At 43.7% G+C, this 13,846-nt stretch overlaps 1 protein-coding gene across 1 annotated transcript in view; it reads left to right on the top strand.

The window, feature by feature from the left end:
• The window catches only part of si:ch211-212o1.2 (uncharacterized protein LOC492735 homolog), a 31,990-nt gene that overhangs the window by 9,125 nt on the left and 9,019 nt on the right, over positions 1 to 13,846 (top strand). The window contains exons 2-3 of the mRNA XM_037540065.1: positions 6,757 to 6,876; positions 9,123 to 9,214. Coding sequence (XP_037395962.1) covers positions 6,757 to 6,876; positions 9,123 to 9,214 — 212 coding nt within the window. The remainder of the gene's footprint in view (positions 1 to 6,756; positions 6,877 to 9,122; positions 9,215 to 13,846) is intronic.

Genomic DNA, 13,846 nt, shown 5'->3' on the forward strand with positions numbered 1-13,846 from the left:
ACTATAATACTCTAGCATGTCATTTGTGGCTCTCATCAAGGTTACATGCTCCATCACTCTGTCCAGCCCACTATCTCTGTTAGGCCGTAGAGAGTGATCTTTATGCCGTTGTCTTTGAGGCATCCAAATTTGGTTAAATTCTTAGAGATAACAGTTATTAGTGATCAGCAAGCCTAAAATCAAGGATGCGACCCATCAAAATATCAGTTATTAAATGGATCGTTTGTTTCAGATGGCCCTGAGTTGAAACCACTGTAAAATACTTCTACACACACACACACACACACACACACACACACACACACACACACACACATCCCGCATAAGAACCTGGTTAAGTGGGCTGACCAGTGCATGCATGAAAACCGAAAAGCTGGTAACATGACTGAGAAACAATGAAGGTCTACTGAAAGTTAGATTTACCACTTATTACCAGACCAACAGACATACATTTCATTACTGGGGCTGGTTGTGGTTCTTCTCCAAAAGTGGTCCCAAATACTACTATTTTTAATACCATTGGTTGATCAGTTGTTTACTAGGTGATTAATGGTTAATCATTTACAAAGTTGCTGTGTTCATTGTTTGCATGTTACAGTAGGGGTGCAACGATACATTACGACACTATACATTACAATGCAAAAATGTCACGGCGTGCGTCCTGGAGGTGGAAGACTTTCTATTAAACACTAATGCAGGTGCAAAGTTTGAACGTGAAATGTCACAGTGAACTTAACACACACCAGCACGTTTAGCTTGATACACACACTCCCTTAACCCGGCACTTAACCCAAATTGTGTTCTACAACACAGTTGGGCCTTGCAGCTCTAGTTCTAGCTCTAAAGATGTTAATGAATACAGTTATAATTTTGTTTCTTTCTGATTTTTGTTTAGAATGTACTACTATGAATAATAATAATAAATAATAAATAATAATAATGTGAATTCCAGTGGATCATGAGCCGAGCGTGTCTTTGCACCTCTACTAAGGGAATATGTATATAAATGGGCCTTATGACGATGTTTTGTAGTTATCGTGATGATGGTTGAGAATATTGTGAATATTATCTATGCTTAAAGTACACTGACCACCTGCATGTTTAATTAAAACGTGGCTAAATAGTCTTGAGTTTTGATGGCAGTTTTAAATCAGCCTTTCAGGGCTAGTTTCACAATCCCTACCCATACACTCCACACCAAAGCAGCGGCCTCTTATGAGCTTTCGCATGTCAAATGTCATCTTCTTGTCAAGGTAGGCGGCCACGTTATGTGGTAAAAAGCTCCAGGCTCTCTGCCAATGAACAGAAGTCGAACTTGTGAGATTATTTCTGAGGTCACACGATTCTTGTAATGGATTAAACATTTTTTTTGCATTTTAATTTTATGCAAAATACCTGGATTATGAATTGAGTTGAGTTGTGGGCTGAGTGTATCATTACACCCCTACTATATTATACCTTTACAGTAGTTTCCTGTCATTGTGCTGGAATTTTGGCATTCAGACTGTTTCTCCACACAGACCAGACTGCCTTTTTGTTTTTGTGGATCAGGTAACATACAAAATTTATACGGGAGACACAGACTGTGTGTGTGTGTGTGTGTGTGTGTGTGTGTGTGTCCCAGGTTGAGTTGTCCACTGAGATCAGATGAAAGCATCAGGGCCTGTGACTGATCCATTTGTCCTAATCAGGGGAATTCTACCTCCCTCCCTTTCTCTCCAAATCTCTGTCTCTCTGTCTTCCACTATCTGCATGACCCACTTTCCCAACACTCCCCACCTCCCCCTCCAAGTCCCATCTGAAGAGGGGCCTACCAAGATCTGGCCAAGGGAAAACAAGTGTGCGTGTGTGTCTTCTGGGCAGATTCTGGCTACTTTTTTGCCCTTCATTCTGCACTATTTGTGTTTGCCCACATGTAGATGCCCTGGCATTGTGATTGAGGTGAAGTATGGAGAGAATGGCTCAGTCATGGCATGTTGGCAGGCTTGGCCGGCCCTGCTGAAAGACTGCTATTCTGGGCCTGTGAGGCGCTTTTTGTTTTCCTCTCCAGAGGAGGTGAGAGCGGCCCTTTCATTGGGCCGGCTGTGGCGAGAGCACAGGGCCCCACACCCCGCCACCCAGCCACCAGCTCTCCGTCAGCAGAGCCGACTAAAGAATGGAGCTCTTTGTTGGTCCAGCACGGAGACAGCGCGGGACACACATCTCGCCACTGCACAAAGAACACCTCGCTGTTCACACTCGCTGACTTCTGCTGGCGTGACAGCTGATAGACTCGCACCATGCCCCCCACCGTGGATGGGTCTGTTACAGTAATCCTCAAGTTCAAATATACATTTCATTCATCTGGCCAAAAGATGCTGATTCGCTACCACAGTCAAGTGGATGGTGCATAAAAGAAAAGTTGAGCAAAATGCACAGGCAAGTCCTTAAAGGGAATTTCACAGGTTTTCTCTAGACAATATCATTGACTGTTGTGGTGTGAAATGGTGCATTGTAGAAAAACTTTATTTATATATATATATATATATATATATATATATATATATAAAACAATATAAAAACAATGATTTTCTGGATGTTATTGTTTGTTTACCCATTTCCAAGCCTCTCCTCGAGGAAGCCCAGTATTATATGTAGTTAAAAAGCAGCTCCTGGTTTGACCAATCAGTGCTCAGTAAATTGAGCTCATGATGTAATTGATGGTATTAACGAGTCTCTGTGGCGGCTGTGAAGGTGTCAGGGAAAAATATGAACCCAAAAAATTCTTGTTACTTTTTATTGTTTTTATGTTGATTTTAATTATGAATACGACTTTATTCTGATGTATATTGTGATAATCTCACTGCTGAGGTCAACTGTTTAAACATTTGCTTAGACGCCTAAACCTTTCGCACAGTAGCGTGTGTGTGTGTGTGTGTGTGTGTGTGTGTTTATTTATTTATTTATTTATTTAATAACTTTTAAAACCACCATTGCTTATTGCCTTTTACAGTGTACAAACATTTCATGACTTGTAGCAGTTTTATAAAGCAAACCTTTTTTTATATTTTTCGTCCCCAGATGTTAATAACATCATCTTTTCCATTTCAGAGATAGTGTTTTCTCACAACAGTGCAAACTTGTGAAAAATGCATTACTTTTACCAGATTGATGGGGTACTACTGTCTGCATTTTCACCTGCGCCCTCTAAAGAGAGAGAGAGATTTTTCTTGTCTGGAGCCGTGATAATGCACATGCACTGAAAATGCAGCCCAGCCAGGTGATGGAGGAGGCCGCATTTGGGTCTGCTATAGGTGCCTACGGAAGTTAAACGAGTGAGAGCGCGGGAAGGAAAGCAGAAGTGCCATTAGCATTCACGGGGCGTTGCTTGGCACTCCAGCTTCCCCTCTGCGTCGAATCAGGCGTCGTTGATTAATTTCAGCCTATTAGCAACCCCCCCACCCCCTCCCCTCCCCACATCCTCCATCCTCCTCCCACCCCCCTCCGCCCCTCTCAGGTTAATTCCCCATGCCAGCGAGCAGGGAAGGGGGCGAGGGTGTGAGCGATTGGCGCAGGAGGCTGCTGGAGAGCACGTTGTTGTCAGGACTGTATTAATGAGCGCAAGGCTCAGGTTCCGCGGACAGGGGGACGGTGCTGCGGCGGCAGCGGCTCTGTTGAGGCCTGGCCTAGTTTCTGCCCTCGCCGGGGAGCATGAGGATCCAACCACTGATGCTGATCACCTGACAGCAGCCCCACTGCTGCACAGGCTCGTGTGTTTGTTTGTGTGTGTGTGTGTGTGTGTGTGTGTGTGTGTGTGTGTGTGTGTGTGTGTGTGTGTACGTACGAGATGGATGGTAAACATGGGAATGAGTAAATGGCTGTTCGTTTTTAGATTTGTCTCTAAATCTGCGAGTGCTGAAAAAGGTGTCATGAACCCTTTTTGAGCTGGATTAGTTTTGCATGAGATATTATAATAAATTATAATACGGACAAGGTCTGTGTAAAATTCTGTACAAATCTGTAATGTCTTTTTTTTTACTAAGTCTGCTGAGTAATAATTCCAAAGCAAATTGCTTTCTGAATGTTGCCTTGCCTGAAACTCCCCTGGTACTGGTGATACTGTTGGGATCGCCCTCACTATAATGTAGTGACACCTAGTAATGGTAACCCATTTACCCTGAAGTGGAGCACGACTTGACCTTCCTCACACCTATGCCGTAACTAGGGTCTTATGGACCCAAATGCAAAAAAAAAACAAACATGCCCCCCCCCTTGAAAATGACCAGGGTTGTATAAAAAATGCCAGTATAACTCAGAAGGCAGGCTGGGTCATGCTGTTTGCACTAAATTCTGACCTTAACATCTGTGTGCCTCAGAAGAAATTGAGATTCATCAGACCAGGCTGTATGTTTTGAGCCTTCAGCTGTCCAGTTTTGGTGAGCCTGTACCCACTACAGCCTCAGCTTTCTGTTCTTTGTTGACTGAAGTGGAACCTGATGTGGTCTTCTGCTGTTGTAGCCCATCTGCCTTAAGGTTCAATGTGCTGAGGTGCTTTTCTGCTCACCACAGTTGTTCAGAATGATTATCTGAGTTACTGTAGCCTTTCTGTCAGCTCAAACCAGTCTGGCCATTCTCTGTTGACCCCTCTCATCAACAAGGTGTTTCCATCCACAGAACTGCCCCTCACTGGATGGTTTTACTTTATTGCACAATTCTGAGTAAACTCTAGAAGCTGTTGTGTGTTAAAATCCCTGCATATCAGCAGTTACAGAAATACTCAAACCAGCCTGTCAGGCACCAACAATCATGCCACAGTCAAAATTGGAGATTACATTTTTTTTTTTTTTTTTTTTTTTGCTCCATTCTGATGGCTGATGTGAACATTACCTGAAGCTGCTGGCTCATGTCTCCATGACTTTATGCACTGCGCTGTTGCAACACGATTAGCTGATTAGATAGTGGCCTGAATGTGTAGGTGTATGGGTATTCCTAATAAAGTGGTGTGTGTGTGTGTGTGTGTGTGTGTGTGTGTGTGTGTGTGTGTGTGTGTGTGTGTGTGTGTACACAGGGTAAAACATTAACAGTGATTTATATTAATGAACGTCCTGTGGGGTCAACCTTGATCTGCCTTAGCATCACACACTTGACTGGAGTTGTTCATTTCAGGCTTTCCACCGTCAGCTGAGGGAAGTGTAGATTCAGGTGTCAGGTGGCCCTGTGTTCTGCTGAAACAGGTGTTTCAAGGGAAACAGCTTGGCGTGCAACGTGTCGAGCAGTCATGCTGCAGGCCCAGGTCATGGGATATCCTAATAAAGATATGGAATATCCATTGGTTCTGCTCTTGTGTAAGGTGATCGTAGATGATGTGTGCGTATGTTGACAAGTTTGTTTGTGTGTGTGTGTGTGTGTGTGTGTGTGTGTGTGTGTTTGTGTGTTTGTGTATATAATAGCTCTAGCATGGTCTATTGTTTGGTGCTTGCCATAAGTTGGCCCACTGAGGTGCTATAAATAGCTGTCATCAATATCCTTCTCTCAACCTCCTCAAGCTTCTCCGTCTTCTCAAGGCAGATCCTCTAATGGCATTAAATTTTCAGAAGAGCTGACTCCACTGTGCCACTCCAGGCCCCATGCCTGCACAACCAGAGAGAGGAAGAGAAGGAGAAGGGAAGGACGGAGCAAGCAAAAAGAGCAGAAGGAACTGAAATAGTTTCCTGTAGTTAACGACCGAATATGCAAACGAACGAAAATGGAGATGGAGCGAGGGATGAAGGGAGAGAGATGAAGAGATGGGGAGATGGAGATAGGATTGATGTGTGGTGTCCAGGGCTGCCTGGAGTGAATAATGCAGTAGTGCTTTAATCATTCCCTCTCTCATTCTCTCTCTCTCTCTCTCTCTCTCTCTCGCACTCCGGCCTTTGGGTCACATGGCGATCGTGGTGGTCTGGGCCGGCCCTGCCCTGCCCCCCCCCTCTTGCCCTCACAGCTGACCTGTGTGTTTTTAGCTGTGTCAGGCCCATACTAGCATCACCGGAGATCATGACCCCAGCCTCACTCTACAACTTGTCTTCATCCGGCCGATTACTCCTGAGCACTCACCATAATGGGACACACACGCATACAGTCGTCTCTTGTCCACTGACCCTGAAGACCTTTCAGAGTTCTGAGTGATGTTGTCTGCTGCTATCTCTGAACTCTACTGCTTCTGAGTGACCACAGGATCATTCCATTACTAATGAGGTGCCCAGCTGATTGTTTTTATACATGCAGTAGTTTTAACTTCATTGTGTAAATCTATATTTTGGAGACGGTTAAGAATAAAGGCATGTAGACCTCTCTACAGGCTCTGTTTGAATATAATACGCATTATTATCTTGTAAATTACCAACTAATCACTGTCCATTCATTGAAAAGGTACACTTTAATGGGTCTCTTAAAGAAGGAAGCTCTAATGGTGACAGATTAGATGGTCCGTCAGGTCTTACATGGTTGTTACGGTTCCTGTTCTTTAATAATGTTTTTAATGCCAGTAACTTTTGGAAGCTTTGATTTTCTGCCTCCTCATATCTAATCTCCTTAAAGATATCACATTAAAATGAATAACTTGTACTTTAATGGATGTTTTTATTGTAAATTAAAGAAATGAATAACGGTCTCTGACTGTGTAGTACTATACATTTTCTTATAAAATCACTATCTTTTTAAATTATTGGACCTTTTGACCATGGCGAGGGTTATTTTGGTGCTTATGAGGGATGTGTGAATGTGTGTTTATTGCAGGGAAGCGGCTGCAGGAGTGGATCTCTGTAATCTTGTGCCTCTCGCTCTTTGCTGTCAACTTCTCCTTACTCCTCATCAACTTCTCCACAGTGCACATCTTCAGAATCATCTTTGGCATTGGTAAGTTTTTGTTCATGGATTTAACCTGAATTTTTTTGGTGCTGTGCTGACACAAGTTTTGATTATTGAAACTAAAGTCTGATGGGGCAAAAGACAAGTGACAATCCCATATCAAACTTGTTCTGTGCCTTCGCTCCTCTCGCGGTGGCCTCAAACTCCCACTGCTGGAGTGAGGATGTACATCCTCCTGAGGCAGATGTGCTTCTGCCGAGTCCGGCAAATGCTGTAGGATGGTCAATTCTAAGAGGTCATCTTAGATTAGATGTATTTCTTTGTGAGACAGATGCTCTTTTCCCTACAAATGCGGCATATTGCCTTGTCCAAAATGTGCCGAAATTAGCATCATACCATTTGACTTAGGAACTAGATTCATGGCCATTGTAGAATCAAATAGTGTCAACCGGTTGGTATCAGTTGTAATAGCCATGTGAGAGATGCATGTTCACTATTAGCACTTGCAGCTGTTTACATTATGCTTCTGTCGTTTATGTCTGTGTATGGTTTGTACATATTCATCTGAAGTACTCAAGACTAGAAATAATTTAAAATAATCAGACGCACACAAAAGAAATTCCCCACACATCAAATGACTGTTTGTCTGCTTTGTGCGTGAAGCTGAAAGTGACCATCAGCTGAAAAGTTTTGTTTCTCCAGAATCCTTTGAGCAGGATTGGTAGCGGTGGTATTTAAACGATGATTATTATAATACTTCATATGAAACAGCATATGCACACCTGTAACTTTCATCAGGGGAAAAAAAAAAGAAAAAAAACTTTCTGTAATGACGATGATGAACTCAACCCCAAGTTAGGCATCACGTGACTGTGGTATTGGAGTAATGTGGTTATCATCTCAGCCCTTCTTACATCCTGTCAGTCTGTCTGTTTCTGTCTTTCTTTTGCAAGAGATTAATTTAATGTTGGTGTTCTGCTGGAAGCTTTGGCCTAAACTGATCTGAAATATTGTAACGATTATGCTGTTGTCTGCATAAAATAATAATACATAAAACAATAATAATAGAACAAAAAAAAAGTGTGTGTGTGTGTGTGTGTGTGTGTGTGTGTATGTATATATATATATATATATATATATATATATATATATATATATATATATATATATATATATATACACATACACACACACACACACACACACACACACACACACACACACACACACACACACACAGAGGTTGGCTTCAATGGCCAGCATTGCTGCAGAGGTTGAAGAAGTGGGAGGTCAGCCTGGCAGTGCTCAGACCATATGCTGCACAATGCCTCAATTCGGACTGCATGGCTGTCATCCCAGAAGGAAACCTTTTCTGAAGCACAAGAAAGCCAGCAGACAGTTTGCTGAGGACAAGCAGTCCAAGAACATGGATTCCTGGAACTATGTCCTGTGGTCTGACAAGACCAAGATAAATTTTATTTGGCTCAGGGGATGTCCAGCATGTGTGGTGGTGCCCTGGTGAGGAGAACCAAGACAATTGTCTCTTGCCTACAGTCAAGCATGGTGGTGGTAGCACCATGGTCTGGAGCTGCATGAGTGCTGCCGGCACTGGCGATTTGCGGTTCATTGAGGGAAAACATGAATTCCAACATGTACTGTGACGTTCTGAAGCACGGCATGATCCCCTCCCTTTGGAAACTGCGCTGCATGGCAGTTTTCCAACTCGATAACGACCCCAGAAACACCTCCAAGATGGCAACTGCCTTGCTGAAGGTAAAGGTGATGGACTGGCCAAGTACATCTCCAGACCAACAACCAATTGAGCACCTCTGGGGCATCCTCAAGCGGAAGGAGCGCGAGCGCAAGGTGTCCAACATCCACCAGCTCTGTGATGTCATTGTGGAGGAGTCGAAGAGGTTTCCAGTAGCAACCTGTGCAGCTTTGAATTCCATGCCCAAGAGGATTAAGGCAGTGCTAGATAATAATGTGGTCACACAAAATATTGAGACTTTAAGCAAAATTTGTAAATGTTCTCTGTGAGGTGGACTCACTTGTGTTGCCAGATATTTAGACATTTAATGACAGCCATTATTATTTTCAGAGGTCAGTAAATCTATACTGCTGTACAAGTTGTACACTGACTACTTTAAGTTATATCCAAGTTTCATTTCTATAGTTTTTCCCCATAATAAAATATTTGCGGACGTGTGAGAGGTGGGCTCACTTGTGTGAGATACTGTGTGTGTGTTTTATGTAGTTTTCTAATTTATTTTTTTTCCTCCTCTCTCTCTCAGTGACTGGTATAGTGATGGCAGACTTTGCCTCTGGAATGGTTCATTGGGGAGCTGATACTTGGGGCTCTGTGGACATCCCTGTCATTGGGAAGGTGAGTGAATGATCGTCCAAGGGCTGATCTCAGATCAGTTTACTGATGCCGGTCGAGAAGACGAGGCTATGTCGCTGCTGGAACTGACCACTGAGCCAGATAAATTCTTCATGGGAAAGTCTTCACTACTCAACTTTAGCTTAATTTCTGTTCATTCAGTTGTGGGTTTGATAATTATTACTGACCTATTAGTTATTAAAAGTCTAGCATATTGCCACCACAGCTGATAGCTGACCAAGACTGTTTCATTCAACGCGGATGAGAGAAGTCAAGACTTCTGAGTAAGTCATTGACCACAAGGAACCAGAAGAGAAGTAGAAGGAAACTGGGTTTACCATCTCTATAAAAAAGTAGCTAAGGATTTCAACAGTCATGTAATGACCACAGAGTCCCTCTGTTCATGTATTATCTAAAAGGACAGAGACTTTTTAAAACGGATCTATTGGTTTTGTTTTGACTTTCAGTACTTATAACTGCTTTTACACTTCAGACTAACGGTCCAGTATTCCAAGGTTGAGGGCATAACCAGTTTTGGGGACAACGCCTAGGCCTCTTTTTTTCAGCATGAGGACTAACACGTTTGTGTCTTTGGATTTAAATGTTCATTATAGTCTGGCAGACTGCCAGTTTGCGTTACTGAGTGATTGGATGGTTTAATTATTTATTTGTCAGAAGTACTTCGATGTAATGAATACATTTGGTTGTGAGGGCAACGTTCTCAGTGACATACCTTTGTCTTGGTGATATGATCTAAACATTTGTGCAGCTTTGAGTCTAAAAGTGACTTTTAAAGAAGAAATGCTTGTATTTGATACAGTTACTGGTAAATGAATGGACAATGAACTAACCTATAAGCCACTATTCCATGTATATAGTAGATGTTACGTGAAAATTAATTTCTCCTTTATCTTTTATTATTCAAACCCGTAGGCCTACCATATCTATATCTTTTAGGAAGTATTGTTAATAAATTGGAGGTCAGGATGCATGTGTGTTCTCAACTGCGCTCACACATTCTCACATATTTTAACATAATGGCACTTCCTAAACTCCATATTACTAATGCAGGCAGATCTGTATTAATGTTCTCACACTCTCCCACACACTGACCTATTAGCATATTGGTGTGTTTGATTTTAACAAATGACCCCTGTTTAATTTTCATATCAGCCTTTGCTTTATTGGTCTGTTGTGGTTTACCAAGCTCATGGCCGGATGAAGGAAAATGCCACATCCTCTCTGGGGGCTCCCCAGTGCTGGTTTCCTGGAGCTCTGAGTCATACACCCCACCCCCCACTTTACATCACAGGGGGCAGGAATACCCGGGAGGGTATTAATGCAGACCATAGTCGCCCTCTCCTCGCCCAATCACTGAAAAGGTCACCCTCTGCCTGTCCAATTAAAAAGCAGCTGGCCCTTCCTTTTTGTGCTGGACAGGTAGGAGTGATGAATTTAAGGGTGCTTTTGTGTTATCGTTGACCGGGGTCATTGTGTTGTTAGGGAGGGTAGTTAAGGTGTTGGTAAACCCCTGAAGACCAGCTTAGACATCCCATTCCCAGTCCAGCTTGATCAGATTACTCTGTAGCCAGTTGCATCAGCTGAACGCAAGTCCGATCGTAGCCTAGTTCGAATGTGAACTGTGAGTTTACGAGCTGGTAAAATTTAAGTGGCTGCATTAAGTAATATAGTTTCAACATAGCCTCGGTTCATAACTTAAAATGTATACCTATGCATTAGTAGGTGCATAGTCTGCCATTAAAAAAAAAAAGGTTGTTTTGATTTGAGATGGAAAAGCTTAACATGTAACTTCCCTGTGTTCCATAATTTAAATGCAGACTAATTAGCAGTCGGTATTTGTGCGTCGCTAATTGTGCATTAAATTCGTTCCAGAACAAAACAAGCAGCACACATTAAGGATATATAAGAGATGGATACACCACTTCATCTATATAGTGTGTTTAGTCTTGCAAGCAAGCCCCACGAGTCTCATTGTTTCATTGTTTAATGTGGCAAAGAAACTCCTACCTGTACAGGAAGGGGGATTTTGACTGTCATGCAAAGCGACCAACTATAGACTGTTTTGCATGATATACAGAGACATGCATGTGTCAAAACGGTGCTAGAGCAAAACATACCTACGAAAAAGAGTGGCTCACGGCTTCAAACAAGTCTTGCATACATTTTAAAGGCAGCATCTTGCGAAGTTTTTTCATCTCAACAGCTGTCTTGCACCAAAAGTCTTGTCAGAGCATGCGGAGCAGGAAGCTATTTGGTACTAGTGAGTAGTATTTAAGTTAAACAGTGGCTAAATAGTATTTTTTTTTTTCTTTTAAACCTCCACCTAATTTTCCTTACAAGTAGCCCAGCGCTTTTTGTTGTTTATACTGGTGCTGTGAATAAATGTTTCACTTTTTTCAAACTCTGTTGTGCTACTTGACTATTAAAATTATTTAAAATGCCCATCATTAATTATGATTAATTAGACAGATATTCTTTACCTGAGATAAAAATCTATTGCATAAAGGGACATTAGTCACGTAATTGTGTTAAGGTCATGGCTCTAGTATTTTCTGTTTGTCGGGTAGCGTTACTGATTGACCGCAGATGGTGAAAGCATCATTCTGAACAACGCTTCCTGCCAAGTCTAGTCCCATCCATAATCTGCAACACCTACTCCAGATAATTAAATTCTTTGATTGGCTGGATCGGATGCTTGATTGTTAGGTAGCAGCATGTTGGATGCAGGTTGGAGCAAAGTAGCTGCCCAGGAACAGAGTTGGTGACGATTGCTTTAGGTCAGGGGTGCCCAATGCTGGTCCTGGGGATCTGCCACCCTGCAGTTTTTCCTCCAACCCCAGTTTAACATACCTGACCCAAATGACAAAGTCCGAGGGCATCTGAATATCAGAGGCAGGCGTGTTGAGTCATAACTCTCCAGGCTGATAAATCTCTGGGACCAGAAATCAACCAGCCTGAACATTTTAGTGTTTTCGTGGTACAACTTAATTGTACTTAGATGGCCGTAACTTGCAATTGAACTTCATTGAGCTGGTGCAGCTGTTTACTGGACGCTAGTCTGGCCATAGCAGTCTGTGTGTATGCTCTATAAAATTAAGGCCAGAGTTCTTTGGGTTGATGCCATAACAGAACTGCTTTTGGTTTCCTAAAGAAGCTTTCGGTTAAATTCCTTTAGCTGAGCTTTTCAAAGAAGCATCCACTGAAAGATTCTTTTGGGAACCCAGAGTTGTTCTTCAAAGGCATCACTCAGAAGAATCCTTTATGGTCCCCTTATTTTTGAGAGTGTACACGAAGCTGACCAGGACACAAGGAGTGTGACCGGTCCGAGTGGAGGATAAAGAGGAGTCTGTGTTGAGAGTGTCACGCTATGGCCAAGGCTCACTGCTGTCCTGCCACTCGGAGTGTGCAGAGCTGTCTGTGGGCCCTGGAGAGAGCAGGCAGTGTTAACAGACCGTCCAGCACCCTTGTGACCCGGGCTGAGGGGGCCGCTCTCCGCTCTTTCATCAGCGTCTGTCTGTGGCGTTAAACGGCTCAGCTCAAGGCTGGGAGGGGTGAGGGAGGAGGAGGAAGACTTCCTCTCGGCTCCACAGCCACCGCCGATCCTTCTGCTGTCGAGGATAATTAGGATCCGCCACCTGGGAGTGATCGGACTTCAAAAAGAGCGAGGGAATTTACGGCCCCTTCAGAACGCAGCGCTCTAAGCCCCTTTAACCGGCAGATTAAAGACAGCACTTAGCGGCCGCCTATATACGGCTTTCTGTCCGCGCGTCAAATACGGAAAAAGAGCGGCAACTTGAGGGAGAGTCGCTAATGAGCGTGATTAAATGGGCACTTAAGAGTGAGGAGCACTGGGGAGAGAGAGGCCAAGAGCGCAGATAGAAAGACCGACAGAGAGAACGAAAGAGAGGGAGAGACCGAGCGACAGACAGACAGAGACGGGGAAAAAAAAAGAGAAAGAAAGGCCAAGAGCAACAAATAGAAAGAGAGAGAGAACGAGGGAGAGAGTGAGCGACAGAGAGAAAGAAAGAAAAAGAACAAGAGAGACAGAGTGAGACTGATAGAGGCAGACAGGCATAGAGAGAAAGAGACTGACACAGAGACTGAAAAAGAGGGAGAGAGACTGACAGAGGAACAGAGGAAGAAAGAAAAAGAGAGGAAGAGAGACAAAGAAACACTGACAAAGGAAGAGACAGACCGAGAGGAAGAAAGAAAAAGAGAGGGAGAGAAACCGACAGACATAGAAAGCAAGAGAGAGAGGGAGAGCGAGAGAGACTGACAGAGAGGGAGTGAAAGCGATCAGGTTAAGGGCGGGGGAGGCCTCGCGCCCGTCAGCCTCCTGGTTGCCACGGCAATCCGGAGATGGTGGAGTCGTGATTAGGTGCGAGGCTTTGGCGAGGCGAGGCGCGAGGCAGGGCGTTAAACGGTGCGGGATTAGCGGCGGAGAGCCACCAGGTGGCCGGAGAGTCCTACACACGGGCGCTGCGGGCCGTCCGCAGCTTAGCGCTCTTTTAATCTCACGCGCGCGGGGCCGGGAGAGGGATGGAGGGGGAGGCGAGCAGAACGGGAGGGAAGATAATTGTCGAAATATCAGCAGATAGTTTCCCGCGCTCCAGC

This window comes from Pygocentrus nattereri, chromosome 7 (assembly GCF_015220715.1).
Source record: "Pygocentrus nattereri isolate fPygNat1 chromosome 7, fPygNat1.pri, whole genome shotgun sequence".
In the NCBI taxonomy this organism is placed as follows: domain Eukaryota; kingdom Metazoa; phylum Chordata; class Actinopteri; order Characiformes; family Serrasalmidae; genus Pygocentrus; species Pygocentrus nattereri.